Here is a 16,042-nt window from a genome sequence, read left to right on the forward strand (position 1 = left end):
GGTCCTACACCCTGGACGTGGCCGGCACGAGAACCATCGTTGTCCCCAAGTGAACCCTTGGCTTGACTGACTACTTAGAGGAAGACTAACTCAAGCAAAATGGGAGCTTCGAATGCATAATTAAACTTTAAAGTCTTATAACAAAACTTAACTCAAATGAACATCTGGAAATACTTATTAAATTACAATCAACTATCTCAAAATCTCAGAACATCTCAACAAAAAGGGGAAATAATGAGAGACTTCTCAACATTTAACTATCTATGAAGCGTCTAATATTAGAATAGATGTCGGTAAAGAATCCTCAACAACTTAACCAGAGCAGAAAATAGATGTGAAGCTCTCCGGAAAGCAAGGAGACTCACCAAAACTAGCTGGAGTGCAAATGGTATCAACGAAATGCTTGTTGATGACCCTGAACACCTGTATCTGCATCATAAATAAGATGCAGATAGAATGACATCCAGTACATTGAATGTATGAGCATGTAAAGAGAACTAGAAGCATAGATAACTGAACAAATAAGACTGGAAGAAATACTTACCTCAACTCAACTCCAATGCAAAAACAATAATAAGATATTCAATATTTAAAGCGTTATAAAAATAGAAGATATTAACTCAATGATGTATGAAAATACAATAAGTTGTTCTTTACTCTTATTTGGGGTATTCTCTAATTGACAACCATCACTATGAGTTATGTGATGATACAGTCTCGTCCACGCTGCCAGAACTGTCATATTCCTTGTCGGGGTATAGAACACCTCAACTAATTGGATCCACTAAGCTATGCTTAAAAGCGATAAGAAATCGTCTAAAGAGTACGACCCTTTACCCCAGTACTTGGCTGCATGGTTTATGAGGAATGTGAGTTGTCTGAACTCACCCCTATATCGGTGCTCAGTACTACTCCCAATAAATATATACTCATGCTCAATGTTTAAAACATACTCGAATAAAACGAGTCAAGTTTATGGTGGTCTTTAAGTATTCTACCTTTGATGTATCTAATTTTCTTCGTGTTGTTATTGATGTCACTGTGTAATTGTGAGGTCCTTTTTGGAATGTGTCAACCAATAGAAGAAGAGATGGAGTCTATCAATCATATTCGGAAAGACTAATGGACAAATAGACACTAAAAGTTGTGATACTCTTAATCTATAGCAGATTCAATTTTAATTAGTCGACTAACTGCGTTCATTTAAGCCCTCTTAACCTTACTTGGCTCCGCCCTTAGAATTCAGATCCATTTTTGAGATAATGTTCTTTTTTTTCAAAGTGAGTTGTCTCTGATGTTGTAGCTGTATCTTCAATCCATGGAATCAATATGTTGTAGGCCTTACACACTTGGTGCTGGATTGCAGTGTGTGGACTACATGAAGAACACATTTTAAGAATGTTTAAAAACTTTAGTGTCAGAAATTATTTTGTAAGATCTCCTGACACTATAAAGTAGTGAATTATGGATAGCCATGCAATTATCTTGGCCATTCATTAGTAATGTGAATCATGTGATATGAGATCCAAGACAATACACAACAATCAGGGGTGTGTTTGGTAGGAAGGAAAATGTTTTCTATGGAACCTCGAACCTTTGTCTTTCATTAGTGATGTCAGGGTCGAATGTCTGAGACGAATCCTGTTTTGAAAGTTGGTTTCTAACTTATTTTCTCATGTTTGGTTGGTGAGTGGAAAATATATATTTTCTAGTGTATGATTAGTGAATGAAAAATATTTTTTTTTAGATATCTTTTATTTTTAACTAGAGAGTAGAAAATATTTTATAGGAAAATAGTTTTTGACCAATAAACTAACCTCGATAATCGATCCAGCATCATGACCCCGACTCGACATCCAACTTGAGATCCGACCCCAACCCCTACCTCGACTTGAGACCCCAACCCTACACCCGACCCTGACCTTGACTCGAGACTAGCTAGACTCCAACTCCGACCAAGACTTCAGACCCGACCTCAACCTCGACCTCGACCTGATCAGACCCCGACACCGACCCTGACACCCAACCTCGACCTCGACCCAAGACCCCGACCCCACCTCGACCCAAGACCCGGCCTCAACCCCAACCCTGACTTGACCCGAGACTCGACCTTGACAGTTGACCCTACCCCGAGCCTAACTCAAGATCTGATACAGACCCGAGACCTCGAACCTTGATCCAACCTTGACATTGACACTCAATTTAAGATTTTCGATCACTGATTTGAGACTCAACCTCAAAATTGAGACTCGATTTTGAATTGGCACATGAGCCCAATGCGGGACCCAACTTTCGAAACGGGATCCGTCTTTGACATTCGACCCTGACATCCAACCCCAACACTTGACTTGGGAGTTAGGTCTCAAATGGAAGTTGAGAGTCGGGTCTCGAATTGAGAATCAGGAGTCAAATCTACGATTAGTATTGAGAATCGATACCCGAGACTTAAGTTAGGATGAAAAGTTGAGGTGTGAGGTTCAAAATGATTTTGGAAAATATTTTCCTTACTTTTTTTTAAAAGGGAAATCATTAAAATAAGTTGATTAAGAAAACATTTATGCCAATCAAATATGAAAAAATGAAACATTTTCCTTCGTACCAAACACACCATAGATCTATTTACTAATTAAAACATCTACTTGCACAATGCATTAACTCTAGATATGGGTGACTAATAATCAAAATAACTACTATTTCCCTTTGCCCATGCACATTAATAAACTACAAGTAAAACAATTGGCCATGTTGGAATTCCTCCATCATAAAATAATCATCGCCAACTATATATTGATGCATTTCTCTCTCTCTCTCTCTCTATATATATCTTATTGTCAACTTCCCCTTTGAGTTATTATAGGTTTATCACTATTAACACTCCAATGGTATTCATACCATTTAAAATATATAAAGGGAACGTAACTATTACATATTCATGGCCTCTCTAAGGCCACATATTACATTGAAATTATATGACAGAGAGAGTACTTTTATGTTTAGTCAACTCTAATAAAAATGATATATATTTTTATTTGATAAATACTAGTCGACACTACTTTATCTTGCAAGTTCGTGCAGAGCCTATAAATAGTGGAAAACATAAGATTTAGCAATCACAAGGAAACTATGATAAAAATTACAAACTTTATTCATATGGTAATCTACAATTACTTCTTCATTTCTACTATTCTTAAGAAATGGAATAGTAGTGTAAGAAACAATAAACCACTCCCTCCAAGTCCAAAATCATGGCCTATAATTGGAAGCCTTCCTCAAATCTTTCTAAAAAATAAGCCATCATTTATTCATTGGATACACAAAATTATGGAGGAAATGGATACTGAAATTGCTTGCATTCGTCTTGGTAATTTTCATGTCATTCCTGTAACTTCTCCTGAGCTTGCTTGCGAGTTCTTGAAGCTTCAAGACTCTGTTTTCTCATCCAGGCCTATTTGTATGTCCGCGAGCCTTATTAGCAATAGCTATATAACTTCTGTTTTCCTCCCCATTGGTGATCAATGGATGAAAATGAGGGGAATTCTTGCTTCTCATGTGCTATCACCAACATCATTTCAATGGCTTCGTTGTAAAAGGGATGAAGAGGTTGACAACCTTCATCGATTCGTTTACAATAATCAATCTATTAGTAGTAATTTGAGGAAAGTGACAAGATGTTATTGTGGAAATGTAATTAGGAATATGATTTTCAGCAAGAAATCCGCTTTATTTGAAACTATAGAAGAAGTTGATGCACTTTTTACACTTCTTGAATATCAGATTACTTACCATGGTTAAGTGTATTTGATTTGGATAGTCACAAAGAAATTATCAAGAAAGCTTATGCTACAGCAACAAAACATATTGATATTGAAGTTGATCATAGGATTCAAATATGGAAAAATGACAACAAAATTTTGGAAGAAGACATTCTTGATATTCTTATCATGCTCAAAGATATCAATGGAAATCCATTGATGAATGTTAAAGAGATTAAGGCACAAGTGCTTGTAAGTATACATTCAATTACTAAACTGTTGTGAATTGTGTTGTATTGTGTGATCACCTTTATGGTCAACCTTTCAAAATTTGCTTATTTTGAAAAGTGTTTTTTTTTTTTGTCCAAGTACTTCTAGAAAAAGTACTTTTGAAGGATAGTCATTTATATTTAGCTAATCATTTTTATCAATATTAGTACAATAATTGATTTTGACCAAGGCTTTAAAAGTGTTTTCTAAAGAAAAAGAATTAGCTTGTGAAAAACAACTTCTGATACTACTCAAAAATATTTACTCTCTTAAACGTTTGACCAAACACCTTAACTATCTAAAATAAACACTCTTGATTTCCAAAAACTTGACCAAATAGGCAATGAATTATACTAATTCACCCTTAAATAGACTACATGTATATTTATAGACAATGTATCAACTCAAAAAATAAAATAAAAAACATAAATTAATTCTCATCTAATCAGAAAGTGTTGACATGACAATATGATTAATTACAAACAAATAATGTACAGGAACTCATGTTGGCAACAGTGGATAACCCCTCAAATGCAGTTGAATGGGCATTTGCAGAAATGTTGAATCAACCAAAGTTAATGCAGAAGGCCGTAGAAGAACTCAACACTGTTGTTGGGATCAATAGATTGGTTCAAGAATCAGATTTGCCAAGGCTAAATTCTGTCAGGGCTTGCATAAAAGAGGCCTTTCGACTCCATCCAATATCGCCTTTTAATGTTCCTCACGTGTCTGTCTCTGATACCATCGTCGGTGAAAAGTACTTCATTCCTAAAGGGAGTGTAGTGCTATTAAGTCGTCTTGGACTTGGCCGGAATCCAAGAATATGGAAGGATCCATTAAAGCTCAAGCCAGAGCGCCACCTCGAAATGGAAGATGGTGGTGAAGTAGTTCTCACTAATTCAAACTTACGTTTGTTATCATTTAGTATTGGAAGACGAGGTTGTCCAGCTGTGAAACTTGGCTCAACAATTACTACAATGTTACTTGCTAGGCTTCTTCAAGGATTTACTTGGAGTTTACCACCAAATTCACCATGCAATGATTTAATTGAGTCATCTAAAATTAATCATTTTTCTACCTTACCACTTCTTGTTCAAGCAAAACCAAGATTAGCTAAGGCCATGTATCTTTAAAATTGCACATGTTTATCAATAGAGTTTTAACTGACACAAGTTTCTGTAGTTCTAAATTCAATTCAATAACAATAGCTTATTCACTTTACGAAAAGGTAACATCAATCTAAAGGACTCATGAATTTATGAGTTCAAATTCCAATAGAAACAAAAACCTAGGTGATTTCAATTAAAATTTCCTTATGATTAATGTATCAAGAAATCTTCCAACTATTTGACTGACTCACAATATAGACATGGAATAGATCAACAGAGCTGTAGAAACATGACTTTATAACCACTTGAAACATATTAGATTTTACATATCATCTTGTCATCTATAATATTGCTTTTACCAAAAAAAAAAAAATCATCTCAAGCTAAGAAAGTGTTCTGATAAAACATATATGAGACTACAAAAAAGAAAAGCTCTTGATTTTTCTTTTTGATATTTATTTCTCCGTGTATACGGAGTTCGGACATACAATTTTTACAATTTTTTGAAAATCAATTTACATATTTAGAAACTATGAAAAAAAAAATTAATATAAGTCACAAAAATTTACAATTTAAAATATCAAATAACATATAGATAAATTGTAGTCAAAGATTTTCTTATTTAAATTTCAGGAGTTGAACTATCTCATAGAAAACAATTATTATTATATAGGTTAATTTACCCTATGTAAAAAAAACTTATACACAGTTATCCATGTACAAAAGCATATACTCATTGGAGATATACAAGAACATCAACTCTTGTATCACCAATGAATATACTAAAAATGAATTAAAAGCAGAACATCAAAATGTTTAAGAGCTAATTACTTAGATCACTCTAATTTATAATATTATGTATTTTATTAGATTTTGATGCATTAATAAATATTCAATTACATGTATCTCAAAATAAATGGGATCAAAATTAGATATGATTTGTTCTAGATACATTGTATTCAAATAGATTTGCATGTATATTAATTGGATACATAATAAATCTCTCTCGCCTTCCTCGCCACTCTTCTATATATCTGGGATATATAACAAATCTCACTCGTCTTCCTTCTCATCTCACTCGCCTCTCTCCCTATTTTAGTATATCTAGTAGCAAAAATACATATATCTAAGTGTATCTTCCTTAATGTATGATAGAAAAGTCCTAATTAATGGTAAAATACGTAATATTTTAAAAGTATATATAATCACAGTATATATGATAATGAAGTATATCTAATTATGTAGTTTCTCACTTTATTTTTTTATTTTCCATCTCGTGTTCTGTACCTGTAATGAAACTCAACTAATTTCGGATTCACAGCAAGTCCCAGATTGAGGTAAAACCTCCCTAACAATGACAACTTCGACTTCAACTTCATTCCGAGGGGGGGAATTTGATGGTATGAATGAAAAACTATTTACCACTCCATACTTAGAATTTGTTTATTGGGCTTTTGAAATATGGGCCAATTTTTCTGCCTGCGGTATGTATAGACTATAGACTATAGAGTAATGAAACAAACAAAGCAGTGCCAAATCTTGAAAGAAATTGAAGAAGAATCAAGAATCAAGGTGCTATGAACCAGGCAGTACAGAAAAACACTCTGTACGTAGGTAATCTTTAACCCCCAAATCCTCTAATAAAGTTGAAAATTTGGTTCAATGTTATAGAAATTGGTTACCATTGTTACAGGAGGATTAGCAGAGGAGGTGAATGAGGCAATACTACATGCTGCGTTCATACCATTTGGGGATATTAAGGATGTGAAGACCCCATTAGATCATGCGACTCAAAAGCATCGATCTTTTGGGTTTGTGACTTTCCTGGAAAGAGAAGATGCTTCCGCCGCCATGGATAATATGGATGGTGCTGAGCTTTATGGACGTGTACTTACTGTTAATTATGCTCTTCCTGAGAAGATTAAGGGTGGTGAACAGGGTTGGGCTGCTCAGCCAAGTAAGTTTCTGATCTTTTCCCTAATTTTTCCCTAAATTTTAAATCTAGGGTTTTAGTCTCTGTTATTGTTTCATGAGCTTGGGTTGGGTCGGGTCGGGTTGTGAGGTTCTCGCTCGGGATAACCTTGCAATCCGTTCATAGCCCTGTATACAGTATAATGTAGAAGTAAGGAAAACATGGACTGATAGGAGCTTTTGTGTCAATCACTTACATTTCTGTCATTGTTAGACCGTCTTTAGCACTCATAGCTACAGTCCTAACTCAGATTATTTCCTAATAATTGTTGTACCTCACAAGCCAAACAAACACTATCTCGACCTTGAACTACTAGAGTGTTATAAATATTTGCCCGGGAAAGGTTACATCTTGTACCGGACTGATGATTTGGACGACCCGTCCCAGGTTGTGGAAGGTCAGAAGTAGTAGGATTGATTTTCATAATGATAAAATGAATAAATCTATCGAAATATTTTTTTCAAAAATTATCTGTCTGCAGCTAACTCTTAGGACCAATTGCAATCTATTGAACTCCGGATTATGGACTCACCCTTCTACCCTCTTTGTTTTCTCGCAAGAAATTGAAGTTTGTTATGCACTAAATTCCCTTCTAATACTATAGTTTTTCAATGTGATATGAAGTAAGTCGTTTAACTATCTTGATTTTGTGAATGATCTGTTACATAGGTGAAAAGAATTTCCATTTTTTTCAATTACATATTATTAGTACCGTTTAAAGTAAGTTTTACCTCAACGTAGTATATCTGTAAGGCGTAAGCTACCTGTGTTCTTACAGTATGCAATGTGTCAATTTTATTAGTATACTACGACTGCTGGAGTTAAGTGCATGTAAAAATACATTTGTGAACAAAGCTTACCTCCCCTTTCCCCTCCACCGCGGTGCCACCCCCGTTTTTATTTTCTCCTTATATTTGGTCTCCTTAAGAATATTGTAAGCAAGAAATAAGGAGCTAAATATCCTTAATATTGATATGTTTTAGAGGGTATCTCCTCTCACTTTACGTTCCTCTTCCATTTTTTTTCTTTGGAGAAATAAAAACCAGAGGAAATACCTAAATCATGCTTCTGATGTCAAAATTTGGGAAGGGTCAAAAATCATGTGTACAATATTTTCTGGTGGGGAACCTCCTTTACTTCCTAATTCATAAGGTGGTATTTCTTCTCAAACCATGGCTGAAGTTACTTACCATCGGAATAAGGATTAAAATCTGAATTTTATGCAGCAAACATTTTTATAGTGGTCATGAGCATGACGAGTTTAAATTGAGTCATTCTCCTAATGCATGGGGGCAGAATCATCATCAAAGCCATGCAGAAGTGCTAAAAGAAATTTAATTTGATGAAAATGCTCTATCTTCTTAATATCCATGGTGTCTGATTTATCATGAACACCATAGAGAAGTGCTAAAGGAAACTATAATTTGATACTAGACCTAGACTTGTTAGAGAACTTCTAATATTATTATTGTTATTAACATATTTTTTTCACTTTTATTTTATTTAGTATGATGATTTTTTTTTATAACCGAGAAATCCGACTGTGACCCGCCATTTGGACCAATCACAACCTTCTAAACTCGGTGGATGATGGGCCCGCCCCTCTACCCTTCTCCACTTAAATACCGGGCTTCTCTTTGCATGGTGTGAGGCTTGAACCTGCGACCATTTAGTATGATGATTTGAAATGAACGTAAATGAGGAAGTGTGGATTCATATATCCAACTCCAACTTATTTGGATTGAAGCATAGTTGTTATTGTAGTTTGATGAAAATGCGCTATATTTTTGGGAGAACTTGTTTGCACTAGTACCCACTCAGGTCAACTTTTGGCATCTCAAAGGAGCTGCTGGGTTGAGATAGTAGTAGGGAAGCTTTTTATTACCTGTCATTTAGCATAGACTAGGCAAAATTTATCAATATGCCTACTATTATGCCCTCCTACACGAATTATCTAGTTTGTTTAAGACTTGATCTGTATATCATGGTTGGTATCTCATTTATCAAGGCCTTTTCGTTTGCTCTTTGAGTAATTTGCTACATATTTAGCTATTCTTCCCATCTTCTGTTTGTTTAACTTAAATTCAGTTGCGTAGTTTGAGCCGTCTGATACATGTCAATACATTATGAACAGGTTAAGTGTATTGTCATGTAGCCCCAGAGCCTGTGTTCAATGACAAATATAGTGCAACACGTAACAAATCTGTTTATTTAAGGGGAGAAGGTAGGAGAGAATCTTATCCAAGTTTCAGTACTAAAATAGTTAATCTCTTTGTCATCCACAATAAATAAATTAATGGATGAATGTATTATCATGTTACTCGTATTCTTTAGTTGGAACTTGTCAAGACTTCCTGTGTGTCATCACACGTTCTTAAATTTATATATTTTCCAGCTACATCCGTTAGATTAATTCTCTTGATGTCTTTTGTCAACTATCTTTATGAGTGATGCTACAGAAGAAAAGAGGTCATTATCTACCAGTTGTAATTTGGAGTTGATTGTGTTGAATGCTAATTTGTTTATTTGAACATTCAGTTTGGGCGGATGCTGACACATGGTTTGAGAGGCAACAGCAAGAAGAGGAACTGAAGCGCCTTCAAGAAGAGCAGAAGGCTGCAATGCAGGTAGCGGAAGACTTGCACAGAAAAAAGATGGCCGAGGAAAGAGAAGGTGAAAAGGATGAAGACCCTATGGCAATGGCTGAAGCTGAGGTTTTGAAACAGAATGCTACTTCCTAATCATTTTGGATGGCCGATGAGCTTGAGGTACTCGTCATGCTTGTATAGATGAGCAATTTATTCCGTCCTTTTACTTGGCCCGTATCTTATGTTGTTAAATGACAGTAACTGTTTTTACTCCACTAACTTCCAACTTCATGTTCGAGTTGTCAGATAACTATTTTTACTCTTATATGGCTCAAGTTCACCTGTGTTTCAACCTACATAAGGTTTATATAGCTTTGCTGCTTTAGAAACCTATTGGTCGATTCAGTCAGGTTTTTGGTTTATCGATTATTGACTTGTAATGGTAAATCGATAACCAAATCAATAATCTTATTCATTAGTATTAGTTTTGGATTTACCGGTGAGCGGTCTTTTAACGGTTTGGTTTCTATTGTTGCAAGTAAGAAGGGGATACATTAAACGTATTTCACCAAAATTCTTTTTCACTCGCGATCTTCAGCAAAATAGATGCTTAACAAGTCCGTTCAAGACATACATCACCAACCTCAACATTTGTAAAGAGTGATTTACAAAATTGGAATTACATAACAAATGTATATTTTACCCTTTATATTATTGTAATAATTCTGTGATAATCTCCAACCCTAAGATAAAATCACAACAATAATTAAGAAAAAAACCAATAATGAAAAAGAACAAAAACTAATATATCATATTGTTTATAATATATTTCCTCGTCCTTTCCTCTAGGATTCAAAAGACTTTGTAAAGTAATTAATTGCCATGTGAGTGCATGTTAAGGCCAGACAGAAGATGCGCAATTAGCTGTGGAACAATGAACGTGGCTAATACTCCTCTAATATTTTTAACATTTAACTTCGACATAATATATAAATATGATTTTAGCTGGATCTGATATTTATAATAGATACACGCATTCTGCGTGACATAATACACATAAGGCGTGTGTGTCTGCTTATTCACCTCTATATAAATTTAAGTATCTACTAGTACACACTTAAAATTAGAGGACATAAATATCAAATGAGATTAAGTTAAAAAGACACGTTTATATATTAAGGTTTTAACTTTCCATTCCAGCCTCTAATTTTATTCCCTAACACCAAAACTAAACACTCTGTACTATTGCATCAATCAACTGCAGAGTTTAAATGTACTAATATCATGTATAATTCAATTTAGAATTAAAAAAAAAAATCTATCTACACTATGAATTATTTTGTTTAAAATCCATATAATCAAACTTGTCTGTGAGCTTTCAAATGCTTTCACACATTATTTCCATCTCACGTAAAGTAGACGTAAAATTATTATTCCCTCTGTCCATTTTATGTGGTATTTTTTGAATTTCGAGATTCAAACAATCTATTTTTGACCGTAAGTTTTTCATAGATCTTTTAAATATTTTGAATTATCAATTATTGTGACTTATAGTATTTTTTACGTAGTTTATAAATATATAAATTTCATTTTTAAAAAAATTGAATATTTCATGTGCAAATTGACGATCAAACTTAAACTGTTTGACTCTCGAAAAATAAAAAATGACATACAATTTGAGACAGAGGGAATACATAAATTAAGTCATAATTTATACACATTTTATTTACTATGAACTAATTTACCTCATGTGTTATGAGAAACTCTTGTATTATATCCCTAATAAAAATAACTCTATATTTTATAAGTTCAAATTAGAAAAAATACTTATCATTCTACAACGATCCTTATCGATGGATAGCATTATTATTCTTTACTAGTACTACTAGTAGTTGTGATTTATCTAAAGCTAATTATATTACCTGTGAAGAAAGTCAATTTGAAATGTGAGAGTAACACATGTCACTTGTAAATTCAAATATATAAATGCATGACAGTAGTGTATTTACTGGCTACACTCTGTCTCTTTCGAGTATACCATTAAAATCCCCTTTTTTCTTCCTATTCACAATTTACAAACTTTGTCTTTCTATATTTTAGTTGTCGTTCCACATGGAATTTGAAATTAGCGTTTGAATATGTAATTTCATATTATGAGAAAAAGACTGTATTTGAATATGTACATTTTTATTTGGATTGATTTTTAATCAAATCATGAATATATCGTATATTTCAAATGCGTTATCAATTCGCATTGACTAAGAATTCCTTGTTGAAAACCAACAATTTTAATGATCTCTCTTCATCACGATGAAATTTCAAAAATTATCCAGACGTGTCGATCAAGACTATAAACTTGTTGAATACATTAATGTAACGCGCATGAGGTCCAGAATATCTAAGGACATCACATACCTGTTAGATATTGCCTCAAACTTCCGCAGCCTAAATGGTCGTAGTCCCTCTAAGAAGCTGGCCGCGAATAGTGGCGGAGCCAAACTCCTTCGTCAAAAAATTACATTATATAATTAGATAAAAATAAATTTTTAATGTATATATATTATATATTGACACTTTTTAGCTTTTACACGATTTTACTTATTTTGATACTCCTTAGAAGAAGAGGTCCGTCAACGTTTGCAAGTCGTTGGCTGCTGGAAAAAACTTTAATAAAAAATGAAGAAAATTAAACCTTCTCCTACTTTTCTTTGGTGACTCATTTGTCATCTTTTGATTATTAATATAAAACAATAATTTCCAAACTTTATTTAGGAATATATATGAATTTGTATATTATTTTTTTTTTAGTAAATAGGATTACGTATTGAATATTGAATTTTGGGTTTGGTAAATATTGAAAAATTCAAAAATGCAATACCTTATATTTATCCTTACTAAATAGTTCATATATCCAATATTAAGTTAAATACCCTACTAAACAGTGAAACAAAATTCAAGAAAGATTTTCAAATAAATGGAGTATTTATCATAATTCAAATAACACTATTTTCGCCTCGAAATGTTAATTTGATTAATTATGAATTTAAATGAAATTATATTAAAATATGATTAAAATTATAAAAAAATTAAACTTTATTTAATTCATATCTAATTAGAATTTATAATTATTTGTAAGGTTATTGAATTCATGTGTAATTAGGACTTATAGTCAAAATTTGTATAAAAATAGATTTTCCTATTTCGAATTAAAGTAGGTTTTCTACCGTTATAAATAGGGTGTTTTGTACCTATATTTTTTCATAATAACAAATTCTCTTGTCGGTAAAAAATTAATATAATTTTCTCTTATCAATTGACACGTTTCTAAGGTAATTGAAGTCAACAATACTATTACAAGTTGTTTTTTCTTATCCTTAAATATAGGTTTCGAGTTTTATTGTCTTAAATATAAGAATTTAATTGAATTTTAATATAAATAACAAATGCCGAATAGAAAAAAAAGAAAAGAAAAGAATTGTCTTTCTATAAATATATATCTCTCCCAGTTATCTTTCTCACTTCAAGAACCGTTTTTTTTCTCCTGTTTTCAGATCCATTGTTGCCATGGCAGGAGCTTCAGTGACACCAACGCCATTGCTGAAGGATGAGCTTGATATTGTGATACCCACAATCAGAAATCTTGATTTCTTGGAGATGTGGAGACCCTTTTTCCAGCCATATCATCTCATCATTGTTCAAGATGGTGACCCTTCAAAGACCATTAATGTCCCTGAAGGATTTGATTATGAGCTTTATAATCGTAATGATATTAACAGGATTCTTGGACCAAAGGCATCTTGTATCTCTTTTAAGGACTCTGCTTGTAGGTGCTTTGGGTATATGGTGTCTAAGAAGAAGTATATCTACACTATTGATGATGATTGCTTTGTGAGTATAAAGTCAATTTTGCATCTTTTTTTGTGGTTTATGAGGTTTTTGTATTGTGGGGGTTGGGAAAAATTGGATCTTGATGAGTTTTGGATGTGGGGTTACCTTTTACTTTGTGATTACTTAAGTTTGCTTTGTGGGTGTTGATAAAAATTGGATCTTGGTGTTTTATTGTTAACTTTTTGTGTTTTGAATTTTGTGCTGACTTGAGGTTTTGACTAGGGGTTTGAAAGAGTAAAAAAGTGTTGAATTATGTTAGCTGGTTTATGATTTGTTTTGGATCTGGTAAGTTTGTGCTTTTGTTTTTTATTGGACTTGGGAGATCTAATTGAGGATCTTATGATCTGCAACTATATGGTGTTTGGAGATCCTTTGATAGCTTAAATCTCTTCTTTTGTTAAGTTGACATTGTTAGTTTATAGGACAATTTGTTTTATGTTTTGCACCATCAAGACTAGTTTTTTTTTTCTTGCATAGTTTTTAAAATAAAGGGATCAACTTGATCTAAATGTATGTGAGCTAGATCTTGCAGTGGCTTCATGCTTTATGTTTCATAATGTTTGAACTTTGAAGCTATGTGTAATGTAATTATGCTATATTACTTAATGATACACCTCCTTTTAGAATTGAGTGTTTTTATGTGATGATCTTTGTTGATTAACTTTGTCCCATGCAATGATTGAACCCTTTTTAAAATAATGCCTTCATATCTAAGGGATGATTTACCAGTAAAAAGGAAGTCTTCCAACTTAGGCCCATTTATTTGGCTTGTGTCACACTCTTTTTACCAGTTTTTCCAATCACTGCTTACTCCATAGATGTGCCATCTGGTTTTTGAACCTTCTATCTAGAACAAGAACAAATTTTTGAGCTGCCTTAGTATGATTTTCTGACAATCCAATGAAAAGGGGTTCGATTGATCATGCATGAATCTTACTTCTTACTATGGTTCCAATGCCTTGATCTGATAGTTTATTTTGTCTATCATTCATATAATCATATGTTGAACTCTTGTTGCTTGCTGATGTGCAGGTGGCCAAAGATCCATCTGGCAAAGACATCAATGCTCTTGAGCAGCACATAAAGAACCTGTTATGTCCTTCCACTCCACATTTCTTTAACACTCTGTATGATCCATACAGAGAAGGAGCAGATTTCGTTCGTGGATACCCTTTCAGTATGCGTGAGGGTGCTGCCACAGCTGTTTCTCATGGACTTTGGCTCAACATCCCCGACTATGATGCACCTACTCAACTTGTTAAGCCACGTGAGAGGAACACGAGGTATGAACTTTTCCCATAAATCAAATCTTAGAGCTTATTGAATTAGTTTACATTTTAACATCTGTACAATTTCCAGATATGTGGATGCTGTCATGACAATTCCTAAAGGCACTTTGTTCCCGATGTGTGGAATGAATTTGGCATTCGACCGTGAGCTGATTGGACCTGCAATGTACTTTGGCCTCATGGGTGATGGTCAGCCAATTGGTCGATACGATGATATGTGGGCTGGTTGGTGCATCAAGGTAAAAATATCCGTTCTTTCTGTCGTTGATGCATAGTAACTTCGAAAGTAAAACACATTTTCGTAGAATGAATGAATTCTAACATTGAGTCATCTGATTTATAGGTGATATGCGACCATTTGGGACTCGGTGTCAAGACTGGTTTACCCTACATATGGCACAGCAAAGCAAGCAACCCCTTTGTTAACCTTAAAAAGGAGTACAAAGGCATCTACTGGCAAGAAGAGATCATTCCATTTTTTCAGTCTGCAACTCTTCCAAAAGATTGCACAAGTGTTCAACAGTGCTATCTCGAGCTGTCGAAACAGGTCAAGGAGAAACTTTCCACTATAGACCCGTATTTCACCAAGCTAGCTGATGCCATGGTCACATGGATTGAAGCCTGGGATGAGCTCAATCCTACTGGGGAAGGTTTGGCTAAGCCTTCCATCTCGAACGGCCCCGGAAAGTAGATTCCATTTAGCTTATGGTTCTTCCCTTTTTACAGTTTGAGTTGAGTTTGGAGACATTATTTATCTATCTACTTGTTTAATTTTTGTCTAGGATTTACTTTTATTGTAGACTACTATTAAATTTTCGATTTTAATTCCAAACTTTTGAGTTCAAATATTATATCTCCTTCATGTTCATTACTTTATTTGGTATTTTCTTCAAGTTGGAATGGTGGTCATAATTTTTGTGAATATTTAGAATATGAATGTGTACTTTTTCTAGATTTGATTCATACTCCAATTTTTGGAAATCACATAATATGACTAATTTATTTGAAATATACAATCAAATTTACAATAAAATAGTAATATAACAAATAGATAGTTACATAATGTCAGAGATCAAATCTTTAAAAATGAGTTATTACCTAATATTGCAAATATTTTCATTTTCGAAGTTGTGTTTGGTTATAATTTTTGTAAATAATATTTGATTGTTTGAAA

The 16,042-nt window shown here is 33.5% G+C and overlaps 2 protein-coding genes and 1 pseudogene across 2 annotated transcripts; all 3 read left to right on the forward strand.

The window, feature by feature from the left end:
* Positions 1 to 3,321: 3,321 nt before the first annotated feature.
* On the forward strand, positions 3,322 to 5,179 carry LOC125856295 (isoleucine N-monooxygenase 1-like; annotated as a pseudogene).
* Positions 5,180 to 6,647: 1,468 nt separating this feature from the next.
* Positions 6,648 to 10,062, forward strand: LOC125854346 (uncharacterized). The gene is made up of 3 exons (XM_049533862.1): positions 6,648 to 6,745; positions 6,825 to 7,088; positions 9,642 to 10,062. Exons 1-3 carry the CDS (start codon positions 6,709 to 6,711, stop codon positions 9,842 to 9,844), a joined length of 504 nt encoding a protein of 167 aa, XP_049389819.1. The 5' UTR covers positions 6,648 to 6,708; the 3' UTR covers positions 9,845 to 10,062.
* Positions 10,063 to 13,170: 3,108 nt separating this feature from the next.
* On the forward strand, positions 13,171 to 15,734 carry LOC125854545 (probable UDP-arabinopyranose mutase 2). Its single transcript, XM_049534130.1, is given in 5 exon segments — positions 13,171 to 13,579; positions 14,612 to 14,862; positions 14,939 to 15,107; positions 15,212 to 15,529; positions 15,531 to 15,734. Coding segments are annotated over 5 exon segments (1,131 nt in total). The 5' UTR covers positions 13,171 to 13,255; the 3' UTR covers positions 15,600 to 15,734.
* Positions 15,735 to 16,042: the final 308 nt, after the last annotated feature.

Source organism: Solanum stenotomum, chromosome 2 (genome assembly GCF_019186545.1).
Source record: "Solanum stenotomum isolate F172 chromosome 2, ASM1918654v1, whole genome shotgun sequence".
Lineage (NCBI taxonomy): Eukaryota > Viridiplantae > Streptophyta > Magnoliopsida > Solanales > Solanaceae > Solanum > Solanum stenotomum.

Coding starts and splice junctions, on each gene's coding strand:
- LOC125854346 (XM_049533862.1), top strand. CDS start 6,709: ATGAACCAGGCAGTACAGAAAAACACTCTGTACGTAG. Junction 6,746..6,824: donor GAAAAACACTCTGTACGTAG/GTAATCTTTAAC, acceptor CCATTGTTACAG/GAGGATTAGCAGAGGAGGTG. Junction 7,089..9,641: donor GGGTTGGGCTGCTCAGCCAA/GTAAGTTTCTGA, acceptor TTGAACATTCAG/TTTGGGCGGATGCTGACACA.